This window comes from Sebastes fasciatus, chromosome 2 (genome assembly GCF_043250625.1).
Source record: "Sebastes fasciatus isolate fSebFas1 chromosome 2, fSebFas1.pri, whole genome shotgun sequence".
Classification (NCBI taxonomy): domain Eukaryota; kingdom Metazoa; phylum Chordata; class Actinopteri; order Perciformes; family Sebastidae; genus Sebastes; species Sebastes fasciatus.
In genome coordinates, this window is record NC_133796.1 from 38,986,417 (window position 1) to 39,006,138 (window position 19,722).

The 19,722-nt window shown below is 40.2% G+C and overlaps 2 protein-coding genes across 5 annotated transcripts in view; both read left to right on the forward strand.

Moving 5' to 3' along the window:
* ubap1lb (ubiquitin associated protein 1-like b) overlaps window positions 1-19,722 on the forward strand; it is a 424,774-nt gene that overhangs the window by 322,347 nt on the left and 82,705 nt on the right. The window lies entirely within an intron of this gene.
* foxr1 (forkhead box R1) lies at window positions 684-8,130 on the forward strand. 3 transcript variants are annotated; one of them, XR_012592387.1, is made up of 7 exons: window positions 684-883; window positions 1,090-1,182; window positions 4,822-5,054; window positions 5,651-5,719; window positions 6,857-6,984; window positions 7,132-7,342; window positions 7,859-8,130. XR_012592387.1 is itself a non-coding variant. In XM_074623379.1 (7 exons), exons 1-6 carry the CDS (start codon window positions 763-765, stop codon window positions 7,360-7,362), a joined length of 897 nt encoding a protein of 298 aa, XP_074479480.1. In that variant the 5' UTR covers window positions 686-762; the 3' UTR covers window positions 7,363-7,391; window positions 7,859-8,130. The 3 variants fall into 3 exon arrangements, 2 of the variants coding, with proteins under 2 accessions (XP_074479480.1, XP_074479472.1); XM_074623379.1 differs by having other exon boundaries at window positions 686-883; window positions 7,110-7,391; XM_074623371.1 differs by having other exon boundaries at window positions 686-883; window positions 7,110-7,342.

Genomic DNA, 19,722 nt, shown 5'->3' on the forward strand with positions numbered 1-19,722 from the left:
TCGTATTTGGTCTTAAAACAAAGTATTGGACAAATTTTAATTTTATATTTACATTTTATTTGTTTACACATATAAAAAAGGTACAAGTAGAGATTACATAAACAACAACAAATGTGATGGAGAGGTGCAAAAAAAAAGAAACTCGGTGGGGCTTGATCAGGGCACTCTCCAGTGCATACCTTAATCAATTTTAAAAAGGGAAAGAATTATAGAAGAAAAGAAAAAGATATTAGCATCACATGCATTGCAATGACAAAATTAAATGGAATTAAGATTCACATTATATCATCAGTAAAAACTCATTATCAGTAACTGCATCTTGGTGAAGTCGGGGTAGATGAATTAATTTAATTTCAGTAAATTTGCCCTCAGTTCAGTAGGAACTCCGAATTTGAGTGACGTTGAACTGTTTCCAGTAGGAGGTCAGAAGCTCTGGAGTTCCGAGTTGTCTTGAATGTAGCAAGTAGCAAGTATGGAACATCGATCACAACGTGGATGTATTTAATTTATCAAACTCAATTTAGTTTCAGTAACCTTAGTAACAATTCAGAATTACTATTCTATTTAATTTATGAAACACATTCTGATGTATTAAATTCAAATGTAGCTGCAAAATACACACAAATATGTCCCTTCAGCGCAGGCTGAAGTCTTCAACTTTAATTGAGTCCAATCAGGCTGTTCAGCTCCAGCTGTTGTATCAGCAGCCTGCAGCTGTTATCAGAGAGCTGCTGAGCTGAAGTGAGGGAAACACATCCAGCCATGACCTTACAGCTCAAAACCAAAGCCCGACTCTTCGACCTGCACTGCTCTGTGGGCCTGACGGACTGGGACATGGACAAGGAGCTGAAACTGGCGACAACCACGGACCAGTTTTACCACGGTGACTGTTTTTCTTTGCTCTGTAGTATTTGGCTTCACTGATGATTGTCAATCACTCCCATTATATCCAAACGGCACAGAAAACCAGTTGAAACACAGATTATCATGAGAGGAAACTGTTTCATGTTATTGTCAGGAACAGTGAATGGAGTCTGGAGGCCAAATCAACTGTTGTGCTGATTGTCAGTGTTTAATGTTTAATGACAGATGACAAACTGAATGATCAATACGTGGTCCAGAGGCCTTCTGCAAGAGCCTCGAGAAGAAAAGATGAATTCATTTGGTACGATAAAACGTCAGGTGAGCTTTTCTTTATATATTCTGTGTTTTACAACCTTATCAATACACATTTGAATGTCATTTAGGGCTGTCAATCAAAAAACATTGAATCGTGATTAATCGCATCATGGTCCATAGTTAATCGCAAGTAATCACAAATTAATCGCACACTTTTTTATCTGTTCAAAATGTACCTTAAAGGGAGATTTGTCAAGTATTTAGTACTCTTATCAACATGGGAATGGGCAAATATGCTGCTTTATGCAAATGTATGTATATATTTATTATTGGAAATTAATTAACAACACAAAACAATGAGAAATATTGTCCAGAAACCCTCACAGGTACTGCATTTAACATAAAAAATATGCTCAGATCATAACATGGCAAACTGCAGCCCAACAGGCAACAACAGCTGTCAGTGTGTCAGTGTGCTGACTTGACTATGACTTGCCCCCAAACTGCATGTGATTATCATAAAGTGGGCATGTCTGTAAAGGGGAGACTCGTGGGTACTCAGGCTGTTTTCGAAACCGCATACTGCATACTACTGAGGAGCGCAGTATACAGTACATACTGTATACTGCGTTCCTCAGTAGTATGCAGTATGTGACAGTTAAAGTGATGTATTTAGCAGTATGCTAGACGAGGCTTAAGCCTTCAAACCAGCTCTTAAAGCACTGGACAAAAAAACTAACTTGTACCACTATTACAATATTATCAAAAAATAACAACTTTGATGTTGTTGTTTATGTTATGCTTGTTTACTTTATAAGATACTGCAGGTTTAAACTATTTATTCTGACAGCTCATAAAGAAGTCCGACAAACAGGATCATCAACGAGGAGAGACGGGAAATATAAAACATTCATCCACAACGTTTACTTTACTCAAACTGCTTTTTCAGTTACAGCAAAAGGACTGATCTCCCTCCAGATATTAGAGAAATGTTAAAAAAGTGTCATGTTGTCTCATCAGGAACCTCTCTGCCCCGTCAGAAGCTGCTCTTTCCCTCTCCTCTTCTCTCTCCTCTCCTCTTCTCTCTCCTCTTCCTCTCCTCTCATCTTCTCTCGCCACTCTGCTGCTCTGCAGCCGCTCTGTGAGCGTCACTGGCCGGCTCTCCAGCGAGCTACGCCCGCGGGTGATTGTGGAGCTTTTTAACTCGAAAAAAGGCAAATAAACACAGGTTCCTGTTAATTTATAATGGACATCTGTGTTGTGATATTTAAACAAACTATCCGTCAACAAGGAAATCAAAGCCTCTCGTCTACAGACCGGTCTCTAGAGAGCTCCAGCAGCTCATAGCGGTCTCTGAGCGTGACTACCCGGCTTGCTGGCAGCGACCCGGGCAGGCGCTCGCTGGCTGTCACGGTATTCTGTGGAGCTTCTAAACTCCGACAACGGTGGAACAAATGTTCGATTCGCCATCTAACTTCGTAAAACTGCCGATATTAATAATCTACACAGTTGATTTCTCGCCTCAAAAACTTCCAGAAGTGAATTTAGTGTTGAAATGGCTACAGAAAACGTAAAAAAAGAGCAGCTTTTGGCTGCTGTTTTTATACCCGTAGCCTGTGCTGTTCCGGCGCCTTGCATTGTGGGATACAGTAGGCGAGATAGACTGGTCCGATGCATACTGGAGAATTTTTCCAAATCAGTACGTCATCCGGGTATTTCTGGCATACTGGAGATTTTGCTTTTGTTCGCATACTACATACTACATACTACATTTTGGCCAAATCAGTACGTACTACTAGTATAGTATGCGGTTTCGAAAACAGCCATAGAACCCATTTTCATTCACATATGTTGAGGTCAGAGGTCAAGGGACTCCTTTGAAAATGGCCATGACAGTTTTTCCTCGCCAAAATGTAGCGGAAATTTTGAGCATTTCTAAGCCTCTTTTACGACAAGCTATATGACACGGTTGGTACCGATGGATTCTTTAGGTTTTTTTAGTTTCATATGATACCATTATCTTCACTCTAGCTTTAAAACTGAGCCAGCTACAACCTAAAAATAGCAAGTTGCATTAATGCGTTAAAGAAATTAAAACAAATTTGTGTAAACGTATTAATATCACGTTAAAGCTGAAGTAGGCGAGATTGGAGCAAATATGATTTAAAAAAAGTTATTTTTATGAAACGGTCACTGTATCCTGACAGTAGTGAATGAGACAGGTAATCTGAAAAAATCATGTTCCTCCGGTGTCTTCTGGTGCTCCTAACGGCATCTGCAAGATTTCCCAGACCGGAGGAAAACAAGCAGTAAGAGCTGATCTGAGGTCTGCCGTCTCTGAGCCGGCTGTCAATCACTCGCGAACTCCAATCAAACGTTCAAAATATTCTGTTACTGTAATGCCTATTTCTCTCCTCAAATGTTTTCAGAATCATCTTGTGGTGCACAGTTTAGCTTTAAAGAGAAAGTTTGTGTCCTGGCAGCCATGTTGAGATCAGATTGAGGAAATTCCAAGCACCGCCCACCAACCGGAGCACAGCCAATAGGAACTCTCGCTCTCGCTCTCGCTCGCTCTCTCTCTGAAATGACCTGTGATTGGTCAAAGTCTCCCGTCACGGGCTAGATTTTCTAAAGCCTGAAAACAGAGCCATGAGGAGGTGCAGAAGTCTAGTTTTCTCTCAGAACACTTGAATTACAATATGCTGAAAGGTTATTAATTTTTGCCCAATGATGCCAAAAAATTGTTGCCTTCTGAAGCTTTAGTTTTGACAGCCCGAATGTCATTCTATTCATTCTCGAGGCTTTGGAAGAATAGTTTGACATTTTGGGAAATACACTTTCTTTTTGAGTTTTATCTGAGAACATTGATGTATGTCTGACATACGAGGTATTGATCTTCTCATGTCACTCGTCATCAGTCATGTCAAGAAAGCAAATAAGCGTACATTTATTTCCCAAAATGTCAAACTATTCCTTTAACAAATGTTAAATGTATTACTTCCCTCACAGCCCCCTCTTTTAAAGAAAACATTTTGAAACCTGCAGAGTTTACATCCATGTTTTCATCCTCCAGCAGCCTTCTTTTTTCTTCTGTCTTTTTTTTTTCATTGAAGCAAAATAGCCATTTTCCATATGCAAATACACATGAAAAACAGACAAACACGGAGACAAACAAAGTACTCTCTGCCACCCACAGCCCACAGAAATTCAATCAAGTATGGTGTTAGTTTCTAATGAATGTAAGGGAAGTAATACAGCATTAAGTAGACAATAAGAGCACGGTAGGACATATTTTTTCGTACGTTGCCGGTTTCCTCCTCACACTACACAAAATCTTCTCAGGTGTACCACTATAGGATGTTAATTAATTTAACCACTGCATGCTTTTTTGAAGGAGGACGTTCAGATTTCCAGTTTTATAGAATACACTTTTTCCCAGCTGTGTCCACGAGTAATATGAAGTTCTTCCCCGTCTTTTATTGCATTATTTTCCTTTCTCTTCCTGATGAGGATAAAAATGTTGACATTGATTTTTCTTTTGTTAAGGTGAAAAGGCTTTTAGTTGTGCCTGAAACTTAAAATCCTCAACTCTGTTTACTCTGAAATAACAGCGACCTCTTCTTGTTTTGGCTGATTACTGTAGACCTTGACCTGATTTTAGTTGCACCTTGAATGTGTACTATTAGTGTTTCTGTCCTTCAGACACCTTTGTGAAGCCAAACCTGTGGCTGTTGGTGAATCCCAACATCGCCTGCCCGATCCAGTACGGAGAAAATACAGCAGATCTGCAGACTCACTGTGAACCTACTGAGGAAATCCAAACACCTGTACTGAACCCTGCAGAGACCCAACGTCAGCCAACCACAGAGCACCGCATGTCGGCCCCCCACGGTGCTCCTCTCAAGGAGGAGCTGCTGCACTCCTCTGAGTACAAGGTACAGTACACACTGCAGACATCAACTGTGTGTGTGTGTGTGCCTGCGTGTTGAGTTCGCCATCTTGTTTTTTTTTGCAACTAGAAGTGACACGAAAGGATGGAAGGATGGCGCTAAGTACAACCGAACGCTGAATAAGACACTTTTAGGTGTCCAACATGTTACATTTAACTTTCATGAACTGAAAACACACTGTGAAAGGGTTAAAGTTGTAAGACAAACTCCCAGACCGGACTAGCGATTGAGACCATAAACTCATGTTTACAATGTTTACTGAGGTAATAAATCAAGTGAGAAGTAGGCTCATTTTCTCATAGACTTCTATACATTCAGACTTATTTTTTGCAACCAGAGGAGTCGCCCCCTGCTGGCTGTTAGACAGAATGCAAGTTTAAGGCACTTCCTCATTGGCTTCACTTCTCAGACCCTGGAGGTCACTCACTTAGATTCGATCTACAGTGCATACAAAATATATATTTTAAATGTAAGTTTACATGCACAAACACTAATACAGGATTCATTGCACTGATTCAAACAATTTGAGTGTGTGTGTGTGTGTGTGTTATGACTGTAATCCCATCATCTTTGACTATTAGATCAAGAAGGAAGAGGCCTCCTGTCGACCAGCCAAGAACAGACGCAAGGGAAGAACCCCGAAAGCCAGGGTGAGAACACTAGGCTAAACATTTTTTCTTAATTATCACCTTAATATGAGTGATGGGGTTTTACGTGAACACAAAGCGCTTCATGTAGGTGATTTCTGTTTCTGTGTTTTACATTGGTTCTTCCTGGTTTGAAGTGGGTGGGGCTCTGTTGGATTACAGTAGTGTCACCTACCATTTAGTAATATTTGGATCAAACTGTGGTGACAGTTGTGGGATGCTGCCAACACTGTCAGTTAAATCTGAACCACACCCAGACCACCTGATTTTCAGCCCATTAAATGGGCGTTATCAGCTGTTAGGCCTCATAGATGTGGGTCAGTAGGGGCCCGCTATACCTACTACGTTATAAAACTGAAAGCAAAACTTAAAAGCAACACGTTCTCACGTGTTATAAAAATGTTACGTTTTGAACACAAATAAAACAGCTGCTTTAGGTTTTGGCAACAAAACCAGTTAGTTAAGTTTAGGGAGAAAGATAGTGTTTTGGCTTAAAATAACAACACGCTCTCATCCCAACTCGTCATAAACTGACGCTTTGTCAGTTGTAAATTAAACAACACTTGCTTAGGATTAGGCTACAAAACCACTGAGTTAGGTTTAGGAAAAAAAAAAACATGGTTGGGCTTAAAATGACTACGTTTTTACAGTGAAAATGTGACTTGATGTTGTGAACACGGGACATGAACTGTGGTCTTGTGGATGAAAGCCTTGTGTTTGTTGGACCCAACCACCTCCCTTCCCAACTGCCCTGTGTGTGTAGCAGGCCCCTTTTGACCCACATCTATGAGGCTGATAACCACTGATAATGCCAATTTAATGAACTGATAACAGTCTAACCGGCTGCCCAGACAGACCTGATTCATCTTTTTGAGAAACACAATGCTTTTGTCCAAACTTTTAGATTGTCGGTTATTTAGACAGCGTTGTGTCGATACAATCTAAAGGTTTGAAACCAAGTTTTGGGGAGCTTTAAATATCCTTGAGAAATTAATACATTTTCCTGTACGTTTGAGCTAAAGTGTGAAGTTTGCATGGGTTTGTAACGGGTGCTCTGTGAAATGTTAAAATGAAAACTGTCCACCATAAGTGGAACGAATTAGTAATTAATGAAATAATAAAGTTTCTGTTTGCTTCCAGGACAGTAAGACCCTGAAGCCAGGATGCTGGCCTCGTCCACCTGTGAACTACTGCATCCTCATCGCCTTGGCGCTCAAGAGCAGCCACACTGGGGGCCTCAAAGTTCAGCAGATTTACAACTTCACCAGGTCAGACTTTGATAGTTTGGTAAAACACACACACACACATCGGGTCTGTTAATTTGGACTAATTGGAGGGCACTTAATCAGCAGGGAACCCCATGTTCCTCTTATTTCTCCCTGTCCTTTCCCAGAGAGCACTTCCCCTTCTTCCAGACGGCTCCAGACGGCTGGAAGAACACCATCCGACACAACCTGTGCTTCAACAACAGCTTCCGCAAAACCTGCAACCAGCTGTGCAGAGATGGCAAGAGGAAGTCGTGTTTTTGGCACCTGACCCTGGACGGCCACCGCCGGCTAAAGGACGAGATCCGCACGCTGTCGGCAGAATCTTTCAAGCAGCTGGAGAGGAGCATGTCCCGCCCAGGTGATGACACATTAATCTGAGGGAGAGAATTCAACATCTCAAAACACAGGTGCATGCTAACACTGCAATCCTTCTTTACTGACCAAGACAAACTGTAACTTCAGCTCTTACTGCTGCAGTAACTTCATGCTATGCCTTTTGAGGGAATTAATTTAGTAATTAGATGGTACTGATTATTAATTCAAGTAAAGAAATGACTACAGATACCTACTGGAGTTTGTAAATATTAGACAGCAGTAACACACTTAAAACAAGTAAAACTGAGCACTCAAAGTTCATAAACGCTAGTGCTAGCGTTCACATTATTCATGACCTTAGTGATTAGCTTGCTTCGGAAACCTATGTCACTGCTTTTTGGTAACGACCGAGTGGGCGTTTCCATTTAAAAAAGAAAAGAAAATGGAAAATAACGCAGATGGACCCGCCCTTTAAAATGTAAGACTTAATCAAGTGAGTTGCTTGTATGTTACAGACAGAAAATATTTATTTCTAATGACTGTTTTCTTTTTGTTTCAGATGTAATTCAGAGTTTATTTGCACTGTGATCAAAGAGTTTAAATCAGTGCATAATAAAACTTTATATGCAGAACGTTTCTTCTCTGTTATGCTGAATATTGTTTATGAATGTATTCCGTTTAATTCTTGTAAATGTTTTGGAGAGCATTTTGATTTAGTTACTACAAAAGCAAAGTGCAGTCAGGTGAAGATATTTGCACGATGTCATCAGTTAAATTTAAACATCCCTAAATAAATAAATAAATAAATACGTTTTTCATGTATACGATCAAGTCTGATTGTCCGGTCAAATGTGTTCATTCCATATACGAGTCAGTTGTTTTTACAGCACAAATTAAACAACAATATACGATGTTCGTCTGCTACAAATCACTGTTGAAAAAATGTGTTTTAAGTTGTGTTACAACCCTGGTTAAGAATGTTTTTTCATTACATCGCCTGTACCAGAGATAATTTGCCTCAGAAAAGATTTTATCGAGTGTGTTTGTGAGAGTTCAGGCTCAGGTGACTTTATTTTTACCCGTATGTAGATTTGTTTTGCAGCAAAAATAAAGGATGGCATCCGCATTGACAATAAATTAAGCAGCAGAACACAGACAAAAGACAGACACATCAAAAACATGACAAAAAGTACTTAAAGGCTTACTGGGATCAGGACACAGCAAAAAGAAGGCCACAAGAACAATATTAAAAAACACTACAATATCAGGACAAACGACACAATAAAACAACAATAGGATAAACTTTCCATAAATATGTGCAAATGTTGCTAGGACTTATTTAAATGAACAATTGCAGCTGGAACAAAGCTGTTCCTGTAGGCCTTCATTCTATGTTCGCTGTAACTGCCTGGTATACAGGGACTCTAGACTCAGCTGTGACTCACCAATCAGCCGACTGGACCATTTAACTATCTGACTCAGTCTATTTCTGTCCTTCAGAGGCATATTACCAAACCATGACACTGGAGAAAAGGATAAAACAGACTCAATAAAAGCATGATAAAATAGTATCATCATGGTCTTTCCGATGTGGAAGTAGGACAGCTTTGTGGCAGAACAGACGTTGGTGCCCATGCATACAGCTTCACGACCCTGCGGCCAGTATTATCTTATTTTGCTGTGTTCGGGACGTTTCTGATCGTCAACCTCTATAAAAATGTAGTGACTACGAAGCAGGATTTGGCGTTAGCGAGGTAACTTCAGGGTTATCCCTTCAGGGTTTTCCGTCCTACGAAGGTGGATCACTTCTTACCGGGGTAGATCGCCATGGTAACTGATGCTGAACAGCTAACCTGCTCCTGAGCAGGTTATGTCCCAGATGAGACCAACTCGTATAAAAGCACCGCCTACTGACCAATCAAAGCACAGTGAGCGGATCATATGGTAATATTACACAAATACGAAGAAGTTTAAGTCATAATCCAAGCTAAACACAACACAGTTTAAACTGACATTGCTTTTATGCTGTGGGTGTTTACTGCTTTGAAATATGTTTTTATATTTATTGTTTTAGTTGCTCTTGAGTCCGTTTCACACCGCCTGAGAGGGGGGGCGCAGCTGAAAGAAAGTTATACACAAAATATATAGAAGTGTAATCCATTCATCCATTACACTCCTAAAAGCTATTTATATCTAGACGACTATATCTGACTTGAGTATTTCGTTAAATTAATAAGTCTGTTAATTTACGCATTCACACATCGGGAGTTTTTTCTTTAGCCAGCTGTCCTTCCTGCATTTGGCAGCTTCAGCTGTTCATTTTAGTCTGGATTAAGTGTTTAACTTCTTCGTATTTGTCTAATATAGTTTACTCTTCCTTTGTAAAATGTGCCGCTCTGCCTGTCTGTCTGCGAGTCTGCGGACTTGTCCATGTTTGTGATTAGTCAAACACGGCCCCGTTCATGTGAACGACCTGACAACCAACTTCGTAGGATCATTTAGCGTGATCTGGTTTGTTAGGGTTAGTTAAGCCAGATAACGAGAAGATACCCTGGGTATGTTGAACTCACTTCGTAGTACAGGCCTCAGGTGCCAGATCGTAAGCACGCATCCAAGAGGAAGCTACGAAAATGGCGGATACAGCAACGGAAAAACACAAATATAGCGAGGCAAAACGCCAGGCAGACAAAACTTGGCTTTCACCATCTGGCGAGCGCCCTAACCCTTGTTGAGCCGGGGAGGAGGGGCCAACTTTGAATGTTGTGTTTACAAACCGCAACTGACAAATCCTACTGCTTTTAAACAGTTGGGATCATCGGGCAGTTTAAAGTTGAAACATAATTATCACTGCTCTCTGGTGGACAAACTATAGAAAGGTGACACTGTTTTAAATATCTTTGGGATTCAATTTCTTGTAATTTACCGACTGACGTATACGCCGATACCAATGTAGCTGCAATGAGCTAATATTCACTGATTGTGAAGACGGATGATGATAAAAATCATTTTGTGATGTCATAACTATCCAGAGTTGTAAAATCCTGTCTCATTGTGCTTTTAAACCGCTCTGCTGTGTTTTGTTGTCTGGTAAGCTTCAGACTCGTGTTACTCAAACTGGACTTTGTGGATTTTATTTCATTGTCTGCTAAACTCACTCTCTCAGAAATTAATTGTGATCATAAACATGTTTTATTAACAGTCCTACAAGATGTCCTGATGTGACTCCAATCAATGATGCAGCAGTTTTATTTGCCTGCCTCCTGAGCAAACTATATCTATATGTTTCAGGTCTGCAGGTAAATCTGTGCTTCATTTGCCAACAGTCAAATGGTCTCTGGAGATGAAGTGACAGGGAGCTGATAGTTGATTTAAGAGTGCCTGCTAGTCAAATGATTGGTCTGATACGAGGAACTCAGAGTGGTGAAATGTTCAGCTGGATGTTGGAGGCTCATCGAGCAGCACTGGGTGTTTCTCACTGAGCGCAAGAGACGGCAAAACAAGCATCAGGACAGGTAATAACTCAACACATGAACACTGATTGTTGGTGGTTGACAAAGTTTTTAGTTGATTAGTGTCTATTAGTGTTTTTTATGGTCTTTTACAATCAATGAACGATTCATTTTTAGTAAAAAATTAGCACAATATTCACTTTGGTCTTTAATCTGCCTGATACATTAAGAGATTCATGACTTCATTCATCTGCTGTGAAATAAAAGATATCTAGTGTTTATCCTCACTATAAAAGATAGCACAGCATGATTCAATGTGATATTTGTACAACAGAATTCTGATGATGATGACAATGAAAAGCAGTTTCTCAGGACCCTTCGTCATCGTCCTCCTCCTCAACAGTACCGTGTGTGGGCTGGGATCAGTGGTGTCCAAACAATACACGTACTTCCAAAGTCATTACAGCTGGCAGGACGCTCAAAATTACTGCAAGAGGTGGGAGTTTAATTTTTCAGAACCAGAATCTGGTTTATTGCCAAGTATAGGTTTTCACGTGTTAGGAATTTATTTTGGTGTTTTGATGTATAACAATACAAATTCAATTAAATAAAAAATAAAAGCAAGCACTGCAAAAAAACAATAAAACAAACATAAATATAGAGTATAAAAAGTTACATTAAAATATTAAAAAAATATAATTTGAAAATTTAAAATTTGAAAATTTGTTGAAAAAGGAAAGAGCGAAAGTTGCTTATCATTAACATATCCCAGACTATGAAAATATATATATTTTGAATTTATGGTAGTTATGATCAGGTCTGATGTTGGTTAAAAAATTAACTACATGAAAGTGGAGAATAATATTAATGTATATTATTTTTCAAGCAATTTTAGGAAGGGGGTATTTATTTATTTTTTTTTTTTAAATCTGACACTGCACAAAAAAAGTAAAAATGCATCAAAATCTATGTTGTTGCTAATCATTGACATATCCCAGACTGTGAAAAGATATTTATTTAATTTATTAATGTATTTATATACTGTATTTTTAAAGTGAGGCACAAGGGTTAAGAATACAATTACATTACATTATTTAATAATAATTATCACATTATTAACATTATCATCAATAACTACTAACAGTTATAATTTGTAGTTAGGATTATACAAAGTAAGGCTTGAATGTAACACTGGAAATTACACAGAATAAAAGAGCAATAACTTTGGTCATCGCTTTACTCTTCATCAGTTTCAATTTGTGCTTGTTTTTGGTTTTATGACGAAATATTTGCAAAACTAATGACATCCCATCAGCCTCAGCTATACATGCATAGGAAACGTCCTCTACTGTTGGTATACTTTGTTTTTAATTGTTTGAATTCTGACAGTTCACTTTGCAAATAGAACTGTTCTATTTTATTTTATTTTTTTGTCCTAATAGCAACTACGTGGCCGACTTGGCCACCATCTATACGCAGTCAGATGAAAACCTTATGACCATGACGAACTATCATGCATGGATCGGCCTGTTCAAAGCAACAACCTCCTACACAACATCCTCCAACTACTCAACATATTGGAAGTGGTCTAATGGAGTATACCTATACTTCAACGCCTGGGGAAACAGCGAGCCACAGGCTGGCGAAACCTGTGCTACCGTCTATTACACACACAGGAGGTAATGGGAGACTGTTCTTACATGGTTTTAAAGACTTAAACAATGTTTTTGCATGTTAAGCAGATTATATATTATATTGTATATTCTTGAACAATTTTCTCAAGCAGCCCTGGTATCCATTCTTTAAGGTTAAACATTTGTATCTGCTGCTATTGTTGTGTGGAGGTGTGAGGCCCAATTGAAGTAAAGACTTGAGCTGATTTTCATAACGTACATAAATTAATGGAAACTGATTGCTGCCAGGAGTAATGTGACCAAGAAAACTCAGTGCACTGCAACTTAAAGGGATAGTTCAGGTGTTTTGAAGTGGGGTTGTATGAGGTACTTATCCATAGTCAGTATATTACCTACAGTAGATGACGGTCGGCACGCCCCCAGTTTGGAGAAACAGACAGGAGTACCAGCACGGGAGCAAAGCAATGTACTGCTGTGGACGAACTCAACATCAGCTTAAGTGTACGCTATATTTAGAATATTTTCACTGCTTCACCTCGCTGTCAGACAGTTCTTTCCGACAGGGTACTGAAGCCGTTAACTATGCTGTCTTCAAAGCCACCAGACTCCATTGACAAAAACAGCAATTTTACCTCGCAGAACACAGACATTGCTGGTCTGGACTTTGGTGTTCTAAAGCAGTGATTCTCAAAGTGGGGTCCGGGGACCCCCAGGGATCCATGGCACTCTGTCAGGGGTCCGCAAAATGATTTACTATAAATTATAAATTGTGCTGTATTATTAAAAAGTGCATATCTACAGATGGGGACCTTTTGCGCCAATTAAATAAGCATATTGAGTCCATTACCACCCACATTAGCTTAGAGCCAATAGAAACTCTGATATGATTGTGACACACAGTAATTATTTTCAAGTTGAAACACTTATTGAAAGTCAGCTTTAGACTAAGTTTAAATGTCTGGACTTATTAGAACTATGCCAGTCTTGCTACTATTTATTTTCTGAAAGCTTTTAAGATCAATTACTTGAAAAGTATAAATGCTGTCATGTTGAGTTGAAATACAATTTGAATAAAATCACCCTCTGTTTAAAAGGTATTTAAGTGGGATTAACATTAAATAACATTGTGAATTTCCCCTCTGTGGGACTAATAAAGGAATATCTCATCTTATCTTCACATGATTTAGATTGAAATGTGTTTCTGTTTATCACTATGAAACAGGTCTGTAGTATTTAGGTTGAAAAGTTTTAGATGTACAAATAGCTCCAATGGCATCTAAGAGTACAAATAGTAGTAAGCATTATGCTTAATCAGTGTTACGATTAAGAGGGGATACTTGGAAAATGTTATCTCCTGTAAGGGGTCCCTGGCCCCAAAATGTTTGAGAAGCACTTTTCTAAAGGGTTAGTTTGGATTCACTAAAGTCACACATTAACACAAACAAACTAACTGATCAACTCCTGTGTTCTGCAAGGTAAAATTACTGTTTTTGTCAGAGGAGTCTGGTGGCTTTTAAGAGAGCACAGATAATGGTTTCAGTTCCCCATTGGAAAGGGCTGTCTGACGGCAAGGTAAAGCAGTGAAAATATTCTAAATATAGCGTACACTTAAACTGATATTGATTCTTTTAGGTGTCTAACATCTGTTTTGCTGCTGCCGCCGTCCACAGCAGTACATTGCTTTGCTCCCGTGCTGGTAGTCCTGTCTGTTTCTCGAAACTGGGTGCGTGCCGACTGTCCTCTACTGTAGCTAATACACTGACTATGGATACATACCTTTCTTAATTTGCTTGTGTTTTGTCTATACATGTCTGCCCTCCTTAATGTAAATATAGTGCCAGCACTCAAAAATCTGAAGCATGATTTGATTTGGAAAATGGTCAGCATGGTCATGTAAATGTTTTGTTATTCGTAGTAAATGAGTACACATGTTGGAATATTTTTCTTCCGAAAGGGACAAATTAGATATATGCATCAAATTCTTCCTCTTTGTAATTTTGTTGTTCATCTTTCTCTTGAAAGGTTTTATGGCACAAGTTGTGGAGGACCTTTCTTCTTCATTTGTCACAAGCAGCGCCCGAACCATTACGAATACAAGTTTATACCACAGTCAAAGTCGCGGTCTGAAGCCCTGCAGTACTGCAAGAGTGTGTACGATGATCTGGCAACTTTTAGACACTCCTCCGACCTGTACTCAGCTGTCATTGAGCGGGACTTTCCAGTCTGGACTGGACTGTATAGAGAGGGTAAAGACACACACAATTGCAACCTGTCATGCTTTTCTGAATTACTCTTATCTCAGTCCAGAAACTCTTCTATTGGTGAGTTCTTTTCATAGTCAAGTAAAGTCAATTTTATTTGTATAGCCCAAAATCACAAATCACAAATTTGCCTCAGGGGGCTTTACAATCTGTACAGGATACGACACCCTCTGTCCTTTACAGTGCGACCCTCTCATCGGATAAGGAACAACTTAACCAAAAAAAACCTTTTAACAGGGAAAGAAATGGAAGAAACCTCAGGAAGAGCAACAGAGGAGGTACCCCCTTCCATGATGGACAGACGTGCAATAGACGTTGTGTGTACAGAGTAACAACATAATGAAAATACAACATAGACAATCCATATGACAAAAAATAATACATATAATGTGAACATATGTGAGAAGGTGGATCCAGGAGGATGTCAAGCAGCTTTCCGGCGTCGCCAAACAGATAGAGCCCGAGCAACACAACCTCTTCTCGGCGCCAAACAAGTAGAGCCAGAGCAACACGTTCTCCTCTCCAAGCCAAACAGATAGAGCCCGAGCAACACGACCTCCTCTCGGCGCCAGACAGGTAGAGCTAGAGCAACACGTTCTCCTCTCCACGCCAAACAGATAGAGCCCGAGCAACACGACCTCCTCTCGGCGCCAGACAGGTAGAGCTAGAGCAACACGTTCTCCTCTCCACGCCAAACAGATAGAGCCCGAGCAACATGACCTCCTCTCCACGTCAAACAGATAGAGCCTGAGCACCACGACCTCCTCTCGGCGCCAAACAGGTAGAGCTAGAGCAACACAACCTCCTCTCCACGCTGAATAGATAGATCCAGAGCCAGAGCAACACAACCTCCTCTCCACCATGGAACCTTGAGAAAGGACCAGACTTTTGTTTTTAATTCACAGTTCTGGTTTCAGTTTCATAGATGGCACCAAATTTGTTAAGTCACTATCTCAAGTAGCTAAACATCCGTCTCGTCAAGCTCACAGTCTCACACGGGCCAAGCTTTTATAAAGTCTGTGGTATAGTAGGTGCGAGCAAACTGACAGCCACAGGCAACGTGTCCTCATACAGCGGTTCTTATATCTTATGAAAAGTCATTTTTCGTGTGTTCTCCTATGTCCACTTCCACTTGTTACAGTCTTTTCAAAATAAACTTACATCTTCACAGGAAACAACTTGGTTAGGTTTAGGCAACAAAACTATTTAGGTCTAGGAAAAGATCGTGGTTTGGGTTAGAATAACTCTGGAAGTGACAAATAAATCAACGTTGACTTCTGGTTTCACACGGGACACAAACACCGGTGTCCTGTGTCGCCTGTGTTTTCTGACCCACCCATCCCACTCCGATCTCCTTTCTACCCGGCGTTTTTTAATCTTTATACTTCCTGGTTCATGATGACGTGCATTACATATGAATTGATTTCGTGGGATATATCAGTCCAGTCACACAGTAGTTTGTGAAATGGTCATGAAATTGAATGTATTGATTTGTGTACATAGACACAAATTTAATTATTTTTCGTGATGGTCAGCACAAAATCAATTCCTATGTAATCCACGTAATTGTGAAACGGGAAGTATAGAGAGCGACGGAGGGAGGAGGTGGAAGGGTAAAAAACACAGGACTTTCACCCAGGAGACCGGTGTTTGTGTCCTGTGTGAAACCAGAAACCAACGTTGATTTATTTGTCACATAACTTCCATATGGAAGTAACGGCATTTCCGGAGTTATTTTAACCCAAACCAGTAACTAATGGTTTTCTTGCCTAAATCTAACAAAGTCGATCTTTTCCTAAATCTCACTGAGTAGTTTTATTTTGAAAAGAATCACAAAAAAAAGGGAAATTCGTGTCTTTGTACACGATTCAAATAAATTACATTTCGTGACTATTTCACGAACTGCCACGAATTACAGTGCATCACTTTTCTTATAGCTACGAACGGTGTATGAAAGCAGTATGACCCATGAAAACACTTAATGACTTAAAGCCAGTTGCTTTCACTTCCCTCATAATGAAAAACGTTGACGACACAGTTTGTTTTAGAAAACTATGCTATGCTATAGATGCTATAATCAACTTATTCTACCTCTTGAAACAAGTAGAAGGGAGTAAAAACCCTGCTATGATGTTATTTATTAATTAGTTCTCTTCAATGCAGTTCAACTCCTGTCTTTAGCCATAAAGCTGACGGAGGGATGGTTAGTTGATTTCCTAACAAACAGTAAACTGACAGACTTTCACCTCAAATTTCCAAATCTTTTCTGCAGGGGGAACATGGAGGTGGAGCACAGGGTTGTCGGAGTACAGAAATTGGGACTTGAACGAGCCAGGGAACAACGGCGACTGTGTCTCCATCTCCTCTAAAGGCAAAAAGATGGCTACCCAGGACTGCTCCAACCGGTTTCCCTTCGTCTGCTCCAGGGACAACCTAGTCCTAGTAAAGGAGAACAAGACATGGGAGGAGGCGATGGAGCACTGCCGAGCCCTTCACTACCAGCTGATCAGCGTGCAGCCTGGGCAAGACCATGACTACGTGACCACCAAGGTCATGGAGGCCTACACTGAGGAGGTGGGTTCACTTTCAGTGACACATGTAAGAAATGTTTTACAGGTGCTATGTGTTAAGGTGGCGTGTCCCCATCTCCACCAACCACTGTGGAGCCAATTTGGAGGGATATCTGAATCGCTTTACAGCAAAACAACAACATGAAGGTGCTCTTTTTCCAAAGCAAACTTAGCGTAATCTTTCAAGCTCGGCAAAATCATTTCTTATTTTTCATTTAGTGCCACCCATTTTGAATGTCATCTACTGATTAAATGGGCATTATCAGTCATTATCACTACTGTTCTAATATGTCAGCCGGGCCAAACTGCACCTACTACGTTGTAAAAGTGAAGTGAAACTTAAAAACCAACCCGCTCTACCACGTTGTAAAACTCAATGAAATGTTACGTTTTGAACACAAACAAAACAGCTTGTTTTGGTTTAGGCAACAAAACTACAAGTTCTTTAGAGTTAGGCTTAGTCAGTCGGTTTTGGAGCCTCAAGTTCGGCATTGTGGCTGTCGCCATCTTGGATTTTGGTCATCGCTATCTCGGTTGGATAAAAGGGTGGAGCTAAGTACAACCGAACGCTGAATAAGACGTTTTCAGATGACCAAAAAGTTTATAATTAACTTTCAAGAACTGAAAATACACCGTGAAAGGGTTAAAGTACTAAGACAAAAACACGGACAGCTTCCAGACTGACGCCGTGGTAGCGCCCTGTCAATCACAAGGTAGCCACGCCCTAAAGCATCTCTAAATGGGACCATAATTTACTAAATGAACATCATGCTGTATTGAATAAGACTTGAAACTAGCGATTGAGACCATAAACTCATGTTTACAATGTTTACTGAGGTAATAAATCAAGTGAGAAGTAGGCTAATTTTCTCATAGACTAGAGGAACCTGTTGGTTATTAGAAATAATGCAAGTTTAAGGCACTTCAGCATTGGCTTCACTTTTCAGACCTAGAGGCTGCTGCCTGTTTAGGCAACAAAACCACTTCATTAAGTTTAGGAAAAGATGGTGTTTTGGATTACAATAACTATGTTTGAAAAGTGAAAGTGAAACATAACGTTGTGAATACAAAGAATACAACATGTTGTTGGTTTCACATGGGATGCAAACCCCGATCTCCTGGGTGAAAGTCTTTGCTCCTGTCTTAGTTACTATGGTTGCTAGAGGTCTCTGTCATCTTCTTTTATTCCTTCTTTTGCTAATCAACCATATTGATGATGATAGCGCTCCATCCCTCACACAAACCTGCAAACTTTTGGGGACAGAGCTTTCAGTGTGACAGCCCCCACCCTCTGGAACTCTCTCCTCATAGAGCTCCGCAACGCCCCATCTCTGGACAGCTTCAAAAGACTTCTTAAAACCCACCTCTTCACCAAGGCCTATGGCCTCTAGCTACTGCTTTGTTCCGTTTGTTGTGTCTATTTATGTCTATGTTAAGCGTCCTTGGGTTTCTTGAAAGGCGCTATATAAATCCAAGTTATTATTAGGGCCCGAGCACGAAAGTGCCAGGACCCCAACGGTGTCCTGGCACCTTTTTGGGACCTTAGCCATCCCCAAAAACTCACCAAAAGTGGAATATGCTTCAGAACTGATGGGAAATTCAATGTTCTGGAGTGATTGGGCTCGGGTGTCACCAGCGGGCGAGATAGCGCCCCCTAATGTAGGCAAGTTTTCAGAGAAAGTTACTTCGATCATCACGAAATTCGAGTAGGTCATTGCTCACATCTTCAAAGGCGGATTAAATATTTTCTAGATTTTTTTCGGCCAATAGGAAGTCAGCCATCCTGGATTTCCTGCGTGATTTTAAAATTTACGAACACATGTTTGAGGACTTTAGGTTGCACAAAAACTCATGAAACTTTACACACACATCCACACTTGCAATTACTTTGATTTGGTGGTGTAATTGGGCTCAGGCGTGGCATGTTGGCTCTTTAGCGCCCCCTTATGTCTTTTAGCCTTTGAACATACCTTGATGTACTCGAAGACTCATGAAAGTTGGTAAAAAGATGGACATCTGTGAACTGTACGTGAATATACAGCGATTGGGTTCAGCGTCTTAAGCGGGCTCCATAGCGTCCCCTAACGCCTAAGGACTAAGGCCTAAGGCCATAGTTTGGGCAAAGTTGATCCTATATTCATGAAATTTGGTAGGTACATCCTGCTCATTATTTCAGACATATTCCTCATTAGGTTTCATTAGCTCCGCCCACCCGCAAGTCGGCCATCTCAAATTTTGTGTGTTTTTCATGTATTTTATGCATACTTTTACAAACTCCTCCTTGAGACTTCATCGGATTTGCGTCAAATTTGGCTGGTATAACCCTCAAACTAATGTGACGCTAAATTGCGAAGGAATCTTTGATCGCTCGAACGGTGATGTTATAGGTTATGTGAGAAGACTACCAAGACGACCAATTTTGTCACTTTATAGGTATGGAACTGTTTCGAGATGACACGGAAGGCTGTTGTAACTTGGCTTTACATAGTCAAATCTGCCCCAAATTTCA

Coding starts and splice junctions, on each gene's coding strand:
- foxr1 (XM_074623371.1), top strand. CDS start 763: ATGACCTTACAGCTCAAAACCAAAGCCCGACTCTTCGACCTGCACTGC. Junction 5,055..5,650: donor TGCACTCCTCTGAGTACAAG/GTACAGTACACA, acceptor TTTGACTATTAG/ATCAAGAAGGAAGAGGCCTC. Junction 7,343..7,858: donor GAGGAGCATGTCCCGCCCAG/GTGATGACACAT, acceptor TTTTTGTTTCAG/ATGTAATTCAGAGTTTATTT.